The sequence below is a fragment of the Lissotriton vulgaris genome, chromosome 5 (genome assembly GCF_964263255.1).
Source record: "Lissotriton vulgaris chromosome 5, aLisVul1.2, whole genome shotgun sequence".
NCBI classification, from domain to species: domain Eukaryota; kingdom Metazoa; phylum Chordata; class Amphibia; order Caudata; family Salamandridae; genus Lissotriton; species Lissotriton vulgaris.
In genome coordinates, this window is record NC_141693.1 from 1,671,940,560 (window position 1) to 1,671,956,365 (window position 15,806).

Consider the following 15,806-nt stretch of genomic DNA (forward strand, 5'->3'; position numbering starts at 1 on the left):
CGTCGACGACTGTCTCTTCGACGAAAAAGTTAAAACTGAAAGTTCCTTCGACAGCTACGTCCATGAAGGTTCTGTCAACGGCTCCACTGCTGACGTCTCCGTCTGCGATGTCCTCATCGACGATTTCGGTGACGGCTGCCTCAAAGAAATCCATTGCATCGTAGATGGCTCAGTCGACGGATAGATTGCCGTCGACAAGGTCACAAGATGCAGTTTCAATGTCAACTTCATCATTTGCCTCACTGCCTTTGTTGTCGCTGTCTTCCAGCAAATCGGACCACTGTGCAACTTTTACAGAAGGGGGAATGACTCTTCCACCCTCTCCTTTGTTTGCTACGGACTCGGATCAGGAGTCTGACGGCCAGGCTCAAAGTCCTTCAGACTTGAATATAAAGTGCCAAGACTTCAGTAATGATGAAGAACAATATGGCCACATCATGAAGTTCAGTCTCAAATGCCAGCTGCGATGTTGCCTTTATCAATGATTTCAAGCCTCCAAAGCATGTTGGATGATTATAATCGGCGTTTCCCGCCATCGCCACAAATGTCTACTGTCCCATCGGTTTTGAACCCGATTACAGAGCCGTCAACCGCTCCTTCGCAACCAACACCGCCTGTTACCGTTCATAGAAGCACATCAGTTCAGGTTCATGCAACTCTTTATCCTGATGATGACGATGAGAACCCTCCAGAGCATGAGGATGGAGAAGTTTTGGATGTGGATGGTGATGATGATCAGATGGCGGAGTGGGATGACTATCGTGCACAGACACCATCCCCATCTCAGGTGACGCCAGGGGATTCTCCTCCGGTGGATATTGCAAGATTCCACCAATTGATGGACAGGGCGGCACAACGTTTCAAGTTACCACGAGAGAGAGAGGAAGATTGCTTCCTGTATGACTTTAAGAACCAACCGTTCAAACAGATTCACACTGTCCCAATTATAGATTTCATCTGGGCTGAAGGGGTAAAACTCATGAAGACCCCAAACTATTTACCAGCACAATTACCAAGATTGGAAAAGAAATATAAGGCGCCAGTGGGATCTCCGGCATGCCTTACGGGCCAGCCTAAGCCTGATAGTGTCGTTACGCAGGCAGCTCAGAGATGATCGCGAAATCCAGCATCTACTATCACCGCTCCTCCAGACCGGGAGGGCCGACGCCTTGATGCAAGAGGTCGCAAGTTTTCCTCTGTCTTCTAGAACTGTGCGAGTGGCTAATGCTATGGCCATTTTAGGTCGCTAGGACCGTCAAGTTTGGGCAGATATGTCCGCCTATGTGGCGTTACTTCTGGATGCTTCCAAGGCGGAAGCGCAGCAGCTTCTGCAAGAAGGTGAGAGAGCTTCCGAAGAATTAATTGATTGTGCAGTGGATGTGGCCTGCACTGGTTTTCGGCAACTCGCTGGAGCGGCCGTCTTACGTCGGCAAGGTTGGCTGCGCTCTACTTCTTTTCGGCAGGAAGTTCAAACAAAAATTCTTGATATGCCATATAACGGCGGATCACTTTTTGGAGCGCACATTGACGAAGCGTTGCAATCCATAAAGAAAGACACTGACACCGCACGTGCCTTAGGTACCCTTCAATTTAAGAAACAGCCCTTTCGGGGTGCTCGAGGATGAGGCACTACCTCCCATTTTTGAGGAGGAAACAATCAATATCGATGCTATAACCAAGGCAACCAGCGTTTCTCCGGAAACAGACAACAGTCTTCTCGTCAGCAGCCTGCCAAAACCTATCGAGGAAAGTCCACTTACAGGGGAACTTCCAACAAGCGTCAATGACTTGCCTTTCAATCTGAAAGTTGGAGGTCGAATCTCTGTTTGGTTCTCAATGCTCCTCCATTACAACGGACCGTTGGGTACTCGAAATTGTAGAAAAAGGCCATGCATTGGAATTCATCGAAGTACCTCCTCCGACGCCACCTTCCGGACCGCCACCTCCGCACCTCAAGGAACTATTTCATCAGGTTTGCCTTCTGATTCAGAAGGGTGCGGTAGAAGTAGTGCCAAGGTCTCAGAGAGGGAAGGGGTTTTATTACAGATTTTTCCTAATTGTCAAGAAAAACGGAGAATGGAGACCCATATTGGACTTGAGAGCGCCCAATCAATATCTCAAGGATCAATCCTTCCGTATGCTAACGCTTGCAGAAATCTTGCGTTTGCTCTCGGTCGGAGATTTCATGGCGACCATCGACCTCCGAGACACCTACTTCCATATCCCAATACTCCCAGGTCATCGGAAGTTCCTGCGAATCAAGGTGTGGCACCTGCATTTCCACTTCAAGGTCCTTCCATTTGGCCTCCGGTCCGCCCCCCGAGTCTTTACCAAGATATTGGCTCCGGTCATGGCTTTTCTTCGCCTCCAAAGTGTCCAGATATTCCCATATCTCGACGACTGCCTCCTGAAATCGCAGCCCCGCTCACAACTGCTTCACCATACCTCCGTTTGTCAGAGGGTATTTCGTTCCTTGGGTCTGTCCATCAACCTGGAAAAATCCCAATTGCAGCCGACAACTTGCAAGGATTTCCTAGGGGCCACACTGGACACCACGCTGGCAAAGGCTTTTGTCTCCCTGGAACATCAACAGAGGATTCTACGCCTAGTGTTTCTTCTACTGTCAAAACGGTGCATTTCAGTTAGTCTGTTGAAGTCCTTTCTAGGGATGGCTTCTTCGTGCATCGCTCTCATCCCTCATTGCAGACTACGTGCACGACCCATTCAGGAAGAACTGGACGGACAGTGGCGTCAAGTCACCGGTTACTTCAACGATCAGATTTGCGTCACGGCTCGCATGAGAAAAGCGCGCAAATGGTGGGCACAGCCACTGCATCTTGCAGCAGGAATGTCTTTCCTGTTAAACACCCCAGATCTGACGCTGACTACGGACGCATCTCTGGAGGGTTGGGGGGGGGGGGTGCACCTCCAAGACCTGTCCATCAAAGGGAAATGGACTCTGCACCAGAAAGCCTGGCATATCAACAAATTGGAGCTCCTGGCTATCTTTCTAGCCCTGAAATCGTTTCAACCCATGCTGCAAGGAGAGTCTGTCCTCATACAGACAGACAACACAACCTGCATGCACTACATAAACAAGCAGGGCGGAACGAAGTCTCCGGTGTTATCCCGTTTAGCACAGGCGATTTGGGACTGGTCACTCAATCATCAAATCACAATCACTGCAGTTCATCTTCCGGGGTTGTCCAACCTCCTGGCAGATTCCCTAAGCAGATCCCGATCATCCACCCACGAGTGGGAACTACATCAACAGACACTCGATATGATCTTTCATCGCTGGGGTCGCCCAGCACTGGACCTCTTCGCAACTCCAGAGAACCGCAAATGCCCAGCTTACGCAAGTTGGCATCCCCACAAAGGGTCACAGGGCAATGCCCTTTTGTTGAATTGGTCGAATCTGTTTGCTTACGCCTTTCCTCCAATCCCTCTGGTGCCGCAAGTGCTTTGGAAGATATGGAGAGAACCCTGCCACATCCTTCTAATTGCTCCCAGGTGGCCACGGCAGGCGTGGTTCTCGGAGCAGCTCCTCCTGTCTCAATGCGAGCCCATCCTTCTTCATCCTCGGATGGATCTTCTTTCCATGGACAGGAGCCTTGTCTACCATCCGGACCCCTCTTCTCTGAGCTTATCAGCCTGGAACCTGAGCACTGTGAATTTGCACATCTAGCCATTCCTCAAGAGTGTCGAGACATCCTTGCTCAGGCCAGAGCTCCATCAACTATAAAGACTTACAAGTTAAAATGGAAACGCTTCTGCCATTGGTGTGCTGACGCCGGTGTGCATCCCTTGCGTGCCACGCCCGCTGAGCTCCTCCCTTTCTTTTTTCAACTAGCTCAGTCTGGATTGCCTCATGCTACTTTAAGAGTTTTTCTGGCGGCAATTTCACGCTTCCGCCACGATGGCTTTGCCTCCCTATGTTCCTCAAGGATAATACGCCAATTTTTCAAGGGACTCTTTCGTAAATTTCCACCAGTTCGGCGTCCTCCTCCTGCGTGGCGCCTCAACATTGTCTTAGCACAATTAATGAATGCACCATTTGAACCAATACATAGAGAGGACCTCAAGTACATCACCTGGAAGGTTGTGCTTCTTCTTGCTTTGACGTCTTCGCGTCGAGTGAGTGACATTCATGCATTCACGATCAAACCACCTTTTCTTCAGTTTAAGCCGGATTGTGTGCTGCTACGCACTAACCCTACTTTTCTTCCTAAAGTACCTTCAGATTTCCATATCAATGAGCCTGTTATTCTGAGGTCTTTCTTTGCTAACCTGCAGTCTCCTGCGGAACAACGCTTGCATTCCTTAGACATTAGGCGGTGCTTGAAGTTCTACATCAGCAAAACAGCCCAGTTCAGAAAATCGGATCAACTCTTCATAGCCTATGGCCGCTTTCAAAGAGGACGGCCAGTCACCAAACCTACAATAACCCGCTGGGTGGCTTCGGCTATTGCTTTCTGCCATCACAAAGCAGGTAAACCTTTGCAGACTGCAGTAAGGGCCCATTCCACCAGATCCATGGCGTCCTCTACTGCACTTTTTGCCGGTGTCCCGTTGCATCAGATTTGCAAAGCAGCCACGTGGTCCAGCAGGCGCACGTTCACGAAACACTACTGTCTGAGTGCCATGGATGAAGGGGATACCGCAGTAGGACAAGCTGTGCTTCGTAATCTTTTTCAATAAGGTGAGCCTCTGTTCTACCCTCCTCCTATTAGTTTCCATATGATTTATGACTGTTTAATATGTATATATATGTGTGTGTTTATATATATATATATTTTTTTCTATTGCGTGTGTTCTATACACATAAAGTTGTTTCAGTCTTTTGTTATGCATTGTATCTATGGAAACTTTGTTTTTTAGTACGGACTGCTAACTATTTTATATTCAAGCATGTGAATCTATGAAAGACACCCCAATACTGGAGAAGAACAATTGTTACTTACCTGTAAACAGGTGGTTCTCCAGTATTGGTGTCTTTCATAGATTCACATGCGACCCTCCCTCCTCCCTTCAGAGGCTCTCTTCTCCTCATAGACTCTTTGGGTAACTCTGTGCTACGAAAATCTGATGTGTTGAGCTCTGAGGAGAAGGTTCTAGAGGGCTGCTGTCACCTGATTGGCTGCAGTTTGGCCAACATAATGACAAGGATAGGCTGTATTGGGTCTTTTCCATTCCCATGCATTCCTATGTAGAATTTTGGGTAGGCAATCTATGCCTCTTCTTTGGCATATTTCAGGGTTTTTCTTCTGATTCATATATGGGTATATAAGTTTATATATATATATATATATATATATATATATATATATATATATATATATATATATATATATATATATATATATATATATATATATATATATATATATATATATATATATATATATATATATATATATATATATATATATATATATATATATATTTAGTATATTATTGCTATTTTATTTACCGTGGGACTCTCACTTCGACGACGGGGAATATTCAAGCATGTGAATCTATGAAAGACACCAATACTGGAGAACCACCTGTTTACAGGTAAGTAACAATTGTTCATTCCAATTCATCCCAAATACCCCCGGATTGTGATAGGAGGCAAACATGACCAGTTCAAGGTAATTCCATTTGGCGTCACCACAGCCCCTTGCGTGTTCACCAAATGTCTTGCAGTAGTAGTTGCTCATCTCAGAAGACAATGTATACATGTCTTCACTTACCTGGATGACTGGCTTGTCAAAGCAGGCACTTACCAGAACTGTATACTACACACTCAGACAACAAGTTTGACAATAAATGCACAAAAGTCTCACATGTGTCCGGCATAAGTGCAATCTTTTCTGGGAGCTTTCCTCAACACGAAAATAAAACGATCAAAATCAGACTTCTTCAGCCGTCAGCTAGACCAAGCCAAAAATCGTCCGAGAAAGCTGTTTGAGCTTATCCGAACACAATCCAAAGAACAACCCCAACCTCTCAACACTATGTGGAAGCTCCCTCCTGCGAAGACTTCGCCTCTTTCTTTAACCAAAAAACTGACAACATAAAGAATGATCTCCTCATGGACGCAAGCCTCTATCCCAAACCCCACCGCATAACGCCCACTAAACCAAAAAACAATGCCACCTGGTCAACCTTTGTCACCTACACGGAAGAAGAAATTGGCAAATTGCTCAGCACTCTGAAACCATCCAATCACCTCACGGACCCCCTTCCTGCTAACTCTGTCAAAGTCCTTACCCCGTCGCTCCTTCCACTCTGGACCAAAATCATTAACAGCTCACTTCAACAAGGGATCATTCCCGACTCCCTCAAAGTTGGACAAGTCACACCTTTGCTAAAGAAACCTACAGCCGACCCCTCTGACCTAAACAACTACCGTCCCATTACCAACATTCCGACTCTTGCCAAACTGCTGGAAAAATGCGCACAAATACAATTGACTAAACACATTACTCAGTTTGATCTCCTCAACTCTCATCAATCAGGCTTCCGAGCAAATCACAGTACGGAAACTGCTATGACCCACATAATCGACGACGCCCTCCAAATCCTAGATCATAACGATACCTGCCTCCTCATCCTCCTTGATCTCTCCTCCGCATTTGACACCGTCAAACATGAGAACTTACTCGAACTATTAAACACAAGAATGGGCCTATCTGGAACTTTGCTCAAATGGTTCACTTCCTTTCTGCATAACCGGTCGCAGAAATTCAAGAGCAACAACTTGATGTCCGCGCCAAGACCTGTATCGCTAGGCATACCACAAGGATCCTCCCTATCCCCAACTTTGTTCAACCTAGTTATGGAACCTCTCACCACCTTGCTGCAAGAATCCAATGTACACTTCCACATGTATGCTGATGACACCCAACTTTATCTCAAACTACAATCACCCAAAGACATCACGCTCTTGAACTCAACGATCAGAAGCACCCAATCGTGGTAAGCCGCTAATCATCTCAAACTCAATGCCCTTAAAACAGAGTTCCTTCTGATCTCACCTCCCGCAAAGATCACTACCGCACAAATGTGGCTTAAAGACCTAACGGCACTCAATGTTCAACCCACCATCGTGGACTCAGCGAAATCTTTGGGCATAACACTTGACACCAATCTCAGCATGCAGGAACACATCAACAAAGCAACTAAGGGAGCGAACTACCAAATCAACACCCTTAGGAAACTTAAACCTTTCCTTCCAGCCAAAGACTTCCAAACTGCGGTACAATCACTAGTCATACCTCGAATAGAATACGGCAGCACCGCCCTCTGCGGTCTCCCCCTAGCTACTACGGCACCCATAAGAGCCTCTTTAAACGCCGCAGCGAGACTTATCACTGGATCAAAAAAACACTCACACATTTCCCCTGACTTCAAATCCCTGAACTGGCTGCCGTTTGAAGCCAGAATACACCTGAAAATCGCTTGTTTGACGCACAAGGCTGTCCACCTGAGCTCACCTAGATACCTCGCTCAGAAGCTGACGATTTCTGGAGGCTCCAGAAACACTAGAGGCACAAACAATCTTTTGCTAAAGCCTAAAAGATTCCGCAAGTAAAAAACCTATAAACGCTCTTTCTCAGGAATGGCTCCCAGGATTTGGAACTCGCTCCCCCCTGAAACCAGGCTCATCACCTCTACCATACTTTTCAAGAAAGAAGTAAAAGCGACCCTCATGGCTAAATACACTTGAACCACTACTGGGGAAAAACTACAAAGACTCGATACTCATCTGTACTACTTGTTCGAACCCTTTGTATTTTTATTTTGACTTTGAAATTGACTTACTTGATTGTTTTATGATATCACTTCAATGTACTTTTAACATGATTGATGTATCTGCGTATACATGCTCCCCTCCTCTGTAAAGCGCTCTGATATCTGCGAAGATCTTGTTCGCGCTATATAAAACTTTCAAAATAAATAAATAAATACTCTAAAAAAAACTAGCCACTCCTACTGTAGCCATATTTCACAGTATTCAGGCCACACTATCACAAATCCAACCCAACCAATCATTACCAGCCAGAGTCTTCATGCAACTGCTGGGAATGATGGCATCCTGCAATGCAGTCGTACTTCATGCAAAGCTCCACATGCTTCCTCTGCAAGAATGTCTAGCGCATCAGTGGAATCAGTCACCGGGTCTATTAACCGATCTTGTGTTTGTAGACAGCCTCACTCATCGCTCTGCAGTGGTGGAACCCTCAAAACTTGGCAAAAGGGCAGCCTTTCATACAGACAATTCCACAGAGTATTTGGACAATAGATGCATCGTTAATGGGTCGGAGTGCCCATCTTCAACATTACACAGTACAGGGACTTGTCGGACAATCACAAACGTCTCCACATCAACTACCTAGAACTTCTAGCAGTGTTCCTAGCACTCAAAGCTTTTCTCACCCAACTTGTAGGCAAGACTGTCTTAGTTCGCACAGACACCATGACTGCAATATACTACCTACAGAAACAGGAAGGGACTCACTCTCTCCAACGGCCACGCCTTGCACAAAGCATTTTTGAATTGGGAGATTCACCGCAAAATCTATCTCCTAGCAGAACACCTTCCAGGAGTAGACCATCAGATTGCAGGCCTGCTCAGCAGACACAGGCAGCATGTTCCAGAGTGGGAACTTCACCCCCAAGTTTTTCTTCCCTACCTTAAAAAATGGGGGTTTCCACAGATCTGTTTGCCACAGTGCAAAATGCCCAAACTTCGCATCCAGGTTACCACACCCAGCATCCAAGGGCAATGTCTATGGATACATTTGTCAGGAATATTTGCTTATGCTTTTCCGCCGCTCACACTAATTCCATTACTGGCTCGGAAGCTCAGACAAGCGTCCCTTACACTGATCTTAGTAATCCCCACATGGGCTCGTCAACCTTGGTACACTACCCTGTTAGACCTCTCAGTGGTTCCACATAAAAAGCTACATCTCACACCCTGTCTCCTCATTCAGAGCCATGGAAAAATCAAACATCCAAATCCCAGAGAACTCAACTTAGCGATGTGGCTCCTGAAGTCAGAGTTTGGTTATTTACAATTGCCACCAGACTGTATGAATATTCTTCGAGGCTAGAAAGCCTACTACTAGAGCATGTTATGCTGCAAAATGGAAACTGTTTGTTGTCTGCTGTAACAACATCAATCCACTTGATGCCTCTGTACAGAAAATCATTAATCTGCTACATTTACAGCAATGTGGACTAGCTTACACATCCATTTGTTTACATCTAGCAGCCGTCGCTGCATACATGCAAACAGACAACACTTATCTCTATTCAAATTACCAGTGATTAAAGCCTTCATGGAAGGATTAAAAAGGGTGATGACACCAAGAATTCCCCCTCCTCCAGAGTGGAATTTAAACATAGTCCTTACAAGGCTAATGGGTCCACCTTTTGAACCAATGCACAAATGTCAGTTACAAATCCTGTCATGAAAGATAGCTTTCCTCATAGCGATAACCTCACTAAGGAGAGTTGGTGAACTTCAGGCATTAACTATAAAAGAGGCTTTCTTTCAACTTCACAAAGATAGGGTGGTTCTTCGCACCAATCCTACATTTCTCCCTAAAGTAGTTTATGCTTTTCATATTCATCAATCAGTTGAGTTAATTGTGTTCTTTCCTCAACCTGATGCTGTAGCAGAACGTGCCCTAAACACGCTTGATGTTAGGCGTGCTATACTTTACTACATAATAAGAAGAACCACAGATTTTAGGAAAACAAAGCAACTATTTGTAACTTTTTCTCCCCCTCACTGTTGCTTTTTCTCCCCCTCACTGTTGCTTTTTCTCCCCCTCAAGGGTAATCCTATATCTAATTTGGGTATTGCAAGATGGACTGTAAAATGTATCCAAACAGGTTATGTTCAAGCAAAGAGAACTTTGTTAGTACCCCCTATAGATCACTCAACTCAACTAAAATAGGGGGCTATTATGGCCTTCTTGGGAAATATTCCCATAGCTGATATTTGTAAGGCAGCAACATGGTCCACAACCCACACATTCACCAAACACTATTGTGTAGATGTGTTAGCAAGACAACAGGCAAATGTAGGCCAAGCATTACTTAAAACTACAGGTTGCCACCGCTTCGAGAGTTTACTGCTATATAGTCTATGCAAAGCATGTGATCTACAGCTTACATGTCTCGAGTGGCTAATGTTACTTACCCAGTAAGCATCTGTTGGCATGTAGAGCTGAAGATTCACATGCGCCCACCCACCTCACTGATCTCCTGTAGTTATAGTTCTCAATTCACATTCATATGCATGGACATCTCTATTCTACACATATTAACTCTATTCTCACCCTCTGTGGGAAACAAATCTGACAGTGCGCATGGGCAATGACTCCATTATCACCAAAAGGAGTCGCCTACCTCGTGACTGGAAAGACTTTTCGAACAAAAACAACTTGCAAACATCCGGACCCAGCACTAGATGGCAGGCGAATGAAAAGCATGTGAATCTACAGCTCTACATGCAAATAAGATGGTTACTGGGTAAGTAACATTATCCATAGTTAGATATATGGATCAGTTCGTCTAGAGTGGCAGCCATGTATTAAGTATTATGTTGGCAACCTCTTGTGACCATAGGATGAACTCAAAATTCCTTGACCACATGGAGTAGGACAATTCTCAATCATTGAAGGAATTATGACCTATGAAATCTTAAGAATGTAATTAATCAGAAAACAGTGCAACATGAGTTAATGTTCAAAATCCATTGCATGTTTCCTCTTAGTGTAATCTATGTACTAATTCCAGGGTCCGATATATCCTGGTAGTTAATGATCACTTAATAAGCAAGGGCTGCCTATTTACATTTGTATAAGAATTGATTTTGTTGAGAGTAAACCTGTTAAGGCACTGAACAGTAAAAGTAATTTTAGCAGTTGATAACAAAATGCATTTTACTGTATGGCAGTGAATTTCAATGGATCACTGACTGTGTAAACGTACTAGATTAGTCTGGCAACATTACTGAAGCCACTGTAGCCTAGCTATAGGTTTTTGATTGATTTCTAAATCTAAGTATCTTATCTTTTGGGGGTTTGCAGTGTCAAAGCATCACAGCGATGTTGGGACTCAGTGCTTCCTGTCAGTCAGCTCACACCCCACCTCCCACAGTCCTCTTGTTCGACAGCACTCAACAGCTTCCGAAAATTCCTTTCAGGCTAACACTAGTGTGCAGAGTGCATACAGTATTTTGGTAAGTTATTTAAACTCTGAATTTTCTCCCTTTTGTAAGTTTGAAAACGTCTGCAACATGTTGTCTTAATACAGGAAATAATATGAAGTAGAATATGCTTTCAAACTGCTTGCCAAAAGCTTGAGCTTCAAGGAACACTGGTAATAGAGGCAAAAGTGGCAACTGTGGGAAACCGAAAGACTCATTTGCATATGGTAGGCATGGTTCATCTGCATAATAAATGCACCCCTTTTTACAAATAAATGTTTTTATAGCACATGCCACAGCCGAATTCTCTTGACAATAATTCATTGTATCAACTTCTCACAGATTAAGTTGAACCAGTCGGTAGTTAGTCGCCCACTCTTGTACCATGCCAAATATGCACTGCAGCAGTTGCAGTAATAAACAGACCTGTACTAATGTTTGTGCAGCTACTTCAGCTCATCTGCAGAGTAGCTGGTGTATACCAGGGGTCTCCAACCCTACTTATGTTCTATGTAAATACTCCTGCACCATTAATATTCGAGATGTAATAGCAACCACGTAAAATAAAATTGCCGTTAGTGCAACTCCCCTTGCTAGATTCCCAAGAGGGACCACCTCAGTGCATCAGACATGGTTGCCAGCGTAATGTAAACCATTCTTTGTGAATGTGGAATGCCTCTACGTGTAGCACATAAGTGCCGTAGCTGAAGTGCCTCTGACACCAAGTTAATATAGTATAATAACGCTAATAAGTAATGCCACCCGAGAATGTTTTTTTTTCTTTTCATTTTTCCTTTTTCTCTCACAGGTATCAGCTTTAAGTATATTATGGAAATGCAAAAAAATTTCCGCGAAGCTCGACTTATCGGTTCACCTCATGAAGCAAAAGCTAATTTAGTGTACTAGGTCGCACTCCGGCGAGCTACTGGCAGGCAGCTGGAGAGATACCTGTAGCTCACAACCTACTCGTTGGAGAAGCCTGGCTTATACAGTTGCCTGCAATCTGTAAGGATTAGCACGACAAGCTCATGAAGGCTTCATAAGGGAATATTTTCAGAATGTACATGTGTTCTTAAAATGAGGAGAATATCCTACTTCCAGTGGGGTGAATTTCAGGGAAGCCGCGAATTTGTATCAGGCCTATAGCAGGATCAAGCCAGATGAGATCGCGGATGTAATTTCTGCCTCCACTCCTGTGCTGTCTGTCCAGATGTGAATACCGTAAAAAACTGGCTTCTTTCTGCAATTGATAAACTAGCTTCACTTGAAGCGTGTAAGTCATGCTGAAGAGGTTTCTCTGCTCCTTGGTTTTGAGAGACCTTGGTGCCTGAAAAGACAAGCCTTTGCAATGCAATAGATCTTGTATTTAAGAGAGTTTGAGTTATTTGCACTGTAAATGATAATCCATTTTATTTGTGTTGTTTTTAATACAGATAAATAAAAAAGCAGTCATTTACAAAGCCAATAGCTTAAACTCTCGCAAATGCGAGACCTATTGCAAATGCGTTTGGAACACATGCTATAAAGACTTTAAACAAAATTAAGAGGACAGCAGGCAGGACAAAGCTGTGTAAGAAAGTGTCATCTTTCTGGCATGGTATTCGTTTGGTATCAAACTTCTCAGCACATTAAACCCGCACTGATGCGAGTGTGGGATTTAATGGAAAATGCACGACAGAGGGCATCTTAGAGATGACCCCTGAAACCTTACCAACTCCCAGTATCCTGACTGCGTGGCTACCGAGGCTGCCACCACCAGACATGTTTCTGGACCTCTGGGTCGAGAACTTGCTCCTCTCGGGGGCCTGAAACAGTGCACATCCTGGGACGAGGTGCCAAGCCTCCTCCCCCAGGATGGGCAGGGAAAGCTTCAAAGGCATGCTACCTTTGTGAGCTTCTCCAGGCCACTTGCTGTACTCCGCAACTGGCCCCCACCAGTTTTGACCCCCACTCTGATGGGAAGACAGGCAGGCAACCATAAGTGAGGAAAGTGGGTGTGCCAGCCTCTGGCAACCCCACCCATCAGGTGGGAGAGGCGAGGCGAAGCACAACTCCCGGCTCCCGCCATCTTGAGGATGGGGAGCCTTGCCCAATCAGAGCTAGGATCCTGCCCCCCTCACACTGTAGAGTGGCAGGGTAGGTGGAGTACTCACCCCAGGACAGGGACCCATTGGTCCCTGCCCTTGCCCGACCTGTAACGCCCCTAAATTTAGTAGTTGGGGGCACCCTGAACCTTCCTTCCTCAGATCCTGATTTTGAAACCAGAAGAAAGAAGACGTGCCGTGCAGCTGCTAACAAGAGGACGACACCAACTTGGCCCCAGCCCTACAGGCCTATTGATACTTGAACCTGCTCCTGCTAAACCCCGGCGTCTCCAGTGGTCAGCAACCTTGAAAACCCTAGAGGACTGGACTACATTCCTCATCTAAAGACTGGGACTCCCACGAGCAGTGGTTCTGCTTAAACAGCAACAGCCCCTGGTGCCAGCCTGGAACTGCGAATCCAGCACACACTGCACCCGCCGAGCCCGGCCTGTGCCTTAGTGAACAAAGACCACAAGGACGTCCCCCCGCGATTGTGACCACTAATCCAATGTCCACGGACCCTCCTCGACTCTCCTGACGCTGTCTGCAGCCTCACAACATGGGACCCCTACAACTGTGACTAGTAAGATTTCCTGACACCCAAAGACACCCCTGCACCCGGCGCCCCATGGCACCCTGTGCCCAACTCCTGGGTGGCTACCTAACACCATACATCTTCCCAACTTACCTTTCGAAGTGGTGATCGCACCTGAAGAATTTTCGTCCCAGAGTCTCCAGCATTTGTTCAACATCCTGCTTTCCGATTGAAATACATTGGGTGCCTGAAGGCCCAAAAGCACCCTGCTCCAGCCACCCCAGTGCCAATGGAAGTGCAGCATCTGTCCTATCCTAAGTTTCCAATTGCCCTATGTAAGTGACCAGGAGCTCAGCTCCCACAGCCGTGTGGCCTGCTAGCAGCCATCAACCAAAGGCCCCCTGCCCACCATAGTCTAACATTGGGCCTACTCTCTCTGCACGCGGCTGCCTCTGTGCTGCTGAGGGTGTAACAACTGTACTTACCTGACCCTGTGAGACCCCTGAGTCTTACCCCAGAACCATAACTCAGTCAGTCGAGTACTTACCCAAAGACCGATAACTTGATGTTCGAGGCATATGAGTTGCAGATTGCACACTGTGCATAGATCGCCATCTAGTGTTGGGCCCGGATGTTTGCAGTTGGTGGTTGTCCTGAAAATTTCTTTGGAAGTCACACGATAGGTGACTCCTCCTTTGAACCACATTGCGCATGGGCATCGGCTCCATCCCCCTGATAGTTTTTTTCCACCATCGGGCTTGGATGTGTTTCCTGCGCTCCGGTTAGAAACCGAATTTCCTTCGCCGCACTATCCTCACCCAGTTTGACGGTATTGTTTCGATCGAGCTCCACATCAACGCGATTCTTCACCTTCGAAGTCTTCGATTCCGGTTGTCGACGAAGGCCTTCGGCCTACCTAGGCCTTACTGCTGGCTCATGGTAAGGACGCCATTCAAGAAGTGTCCTCGATGTGGGTCGAAGTTTCCCCACACCGATCTACATGAGGTGTGCAACCTTTGCCTCTTACTGGAGCACGAGGCCAAAGACTGTTCCGCTTGTGCCTCTTTCCGCTCCAAGAAGACGATTCGGGAACGACGAGCTCGAAGAACGACGAGCTCGATCCCCAATGGCATCTTAGACGAGGGCGTCGACGTGCCAGAACACCAGCACACCAAAGAAAGTGCCAGCTCCTCTGATGCCGAAGACTCAGACGTCGAGGACATCACTCCAGCTCAACGGGTCGTAAGTAAGACAGTTGACCTCCACCCTTCCTCAACAACCCTCAAAAAAGGCTTTGGTCACACCCTCACCTTCGGGCCTGGGTGCACACTGAGAGACTGCTTCCCACACCCCGCCTTCGGGCCCGGCAAAGAAGCCTACTAAGCCTTCAGGCGGCTCTGGATCGAGTCAACCTATTCCCGGTGCCGATCCCATACCGACACTGAAGAAGCAGCCATCTTCCTCAACCACGCTGACTGCTGCTCCGACACCTAAGCACTCGGTCCCAAAGAGTGGCAGCGGCTCATCAATGCCAAAACCGCTCTCGGAGCCAAGTAAAAAACAACCTAAAGGTCCCGAAAAAACCTCCGGAACCGAAAACTTCGACGCTGAAGGATCTGCCTTACACAGAAGAACTTTTTACACCAGATCCTACTCAAACTCTTGTAAAGGATCCTAAGACTGAGCAACTAGCTCTTAGCTCCAAGACGAGTCCACTAGAGGCGCCTGCACCACCACCTCCTCCAAAGAAAGACATTGCAACCTCTCCATTAAGGGTCCTTTCTCCACCACATCATTCGCCTACACCATCCACTAATCCAAATGATGTAGATACAGACTCTGATGACATAGGTGGGGGTGTGCACATGACCCAGCAGGGACCAATAGTCCCCCTCAGTCACCTAATCCATGGGATGATTATAACACCCCTGATGTGCCTTACATCACACAAGACTATGTATATCCTTCCAGA

At 46.2% G+C, this 15,806-nt stretch overlaps 1 protein-coding gene across 1 annotated transcript in view; it reads left to right on the forward strand.

The window, feature by feature from the left end:
- Positions 1–15,806, forward strand: part of KANSL1 (KAT8 regulatory NSL complex subunit 1) — a 430,493-nt gene that overhangs the window by 203,945 nt on the left and 210,742 nt on the right. The window contains exon 9 of the mRNA XM_086919827.1: positions 11,097–11,248. Coding sequence (XP_086775953.1) covers positions 11,097–11,248 — 152 coding nt within the window. The remainder of the gene's footprint in view (positions 1–11,096; positions 11,249–15,806) is intronic.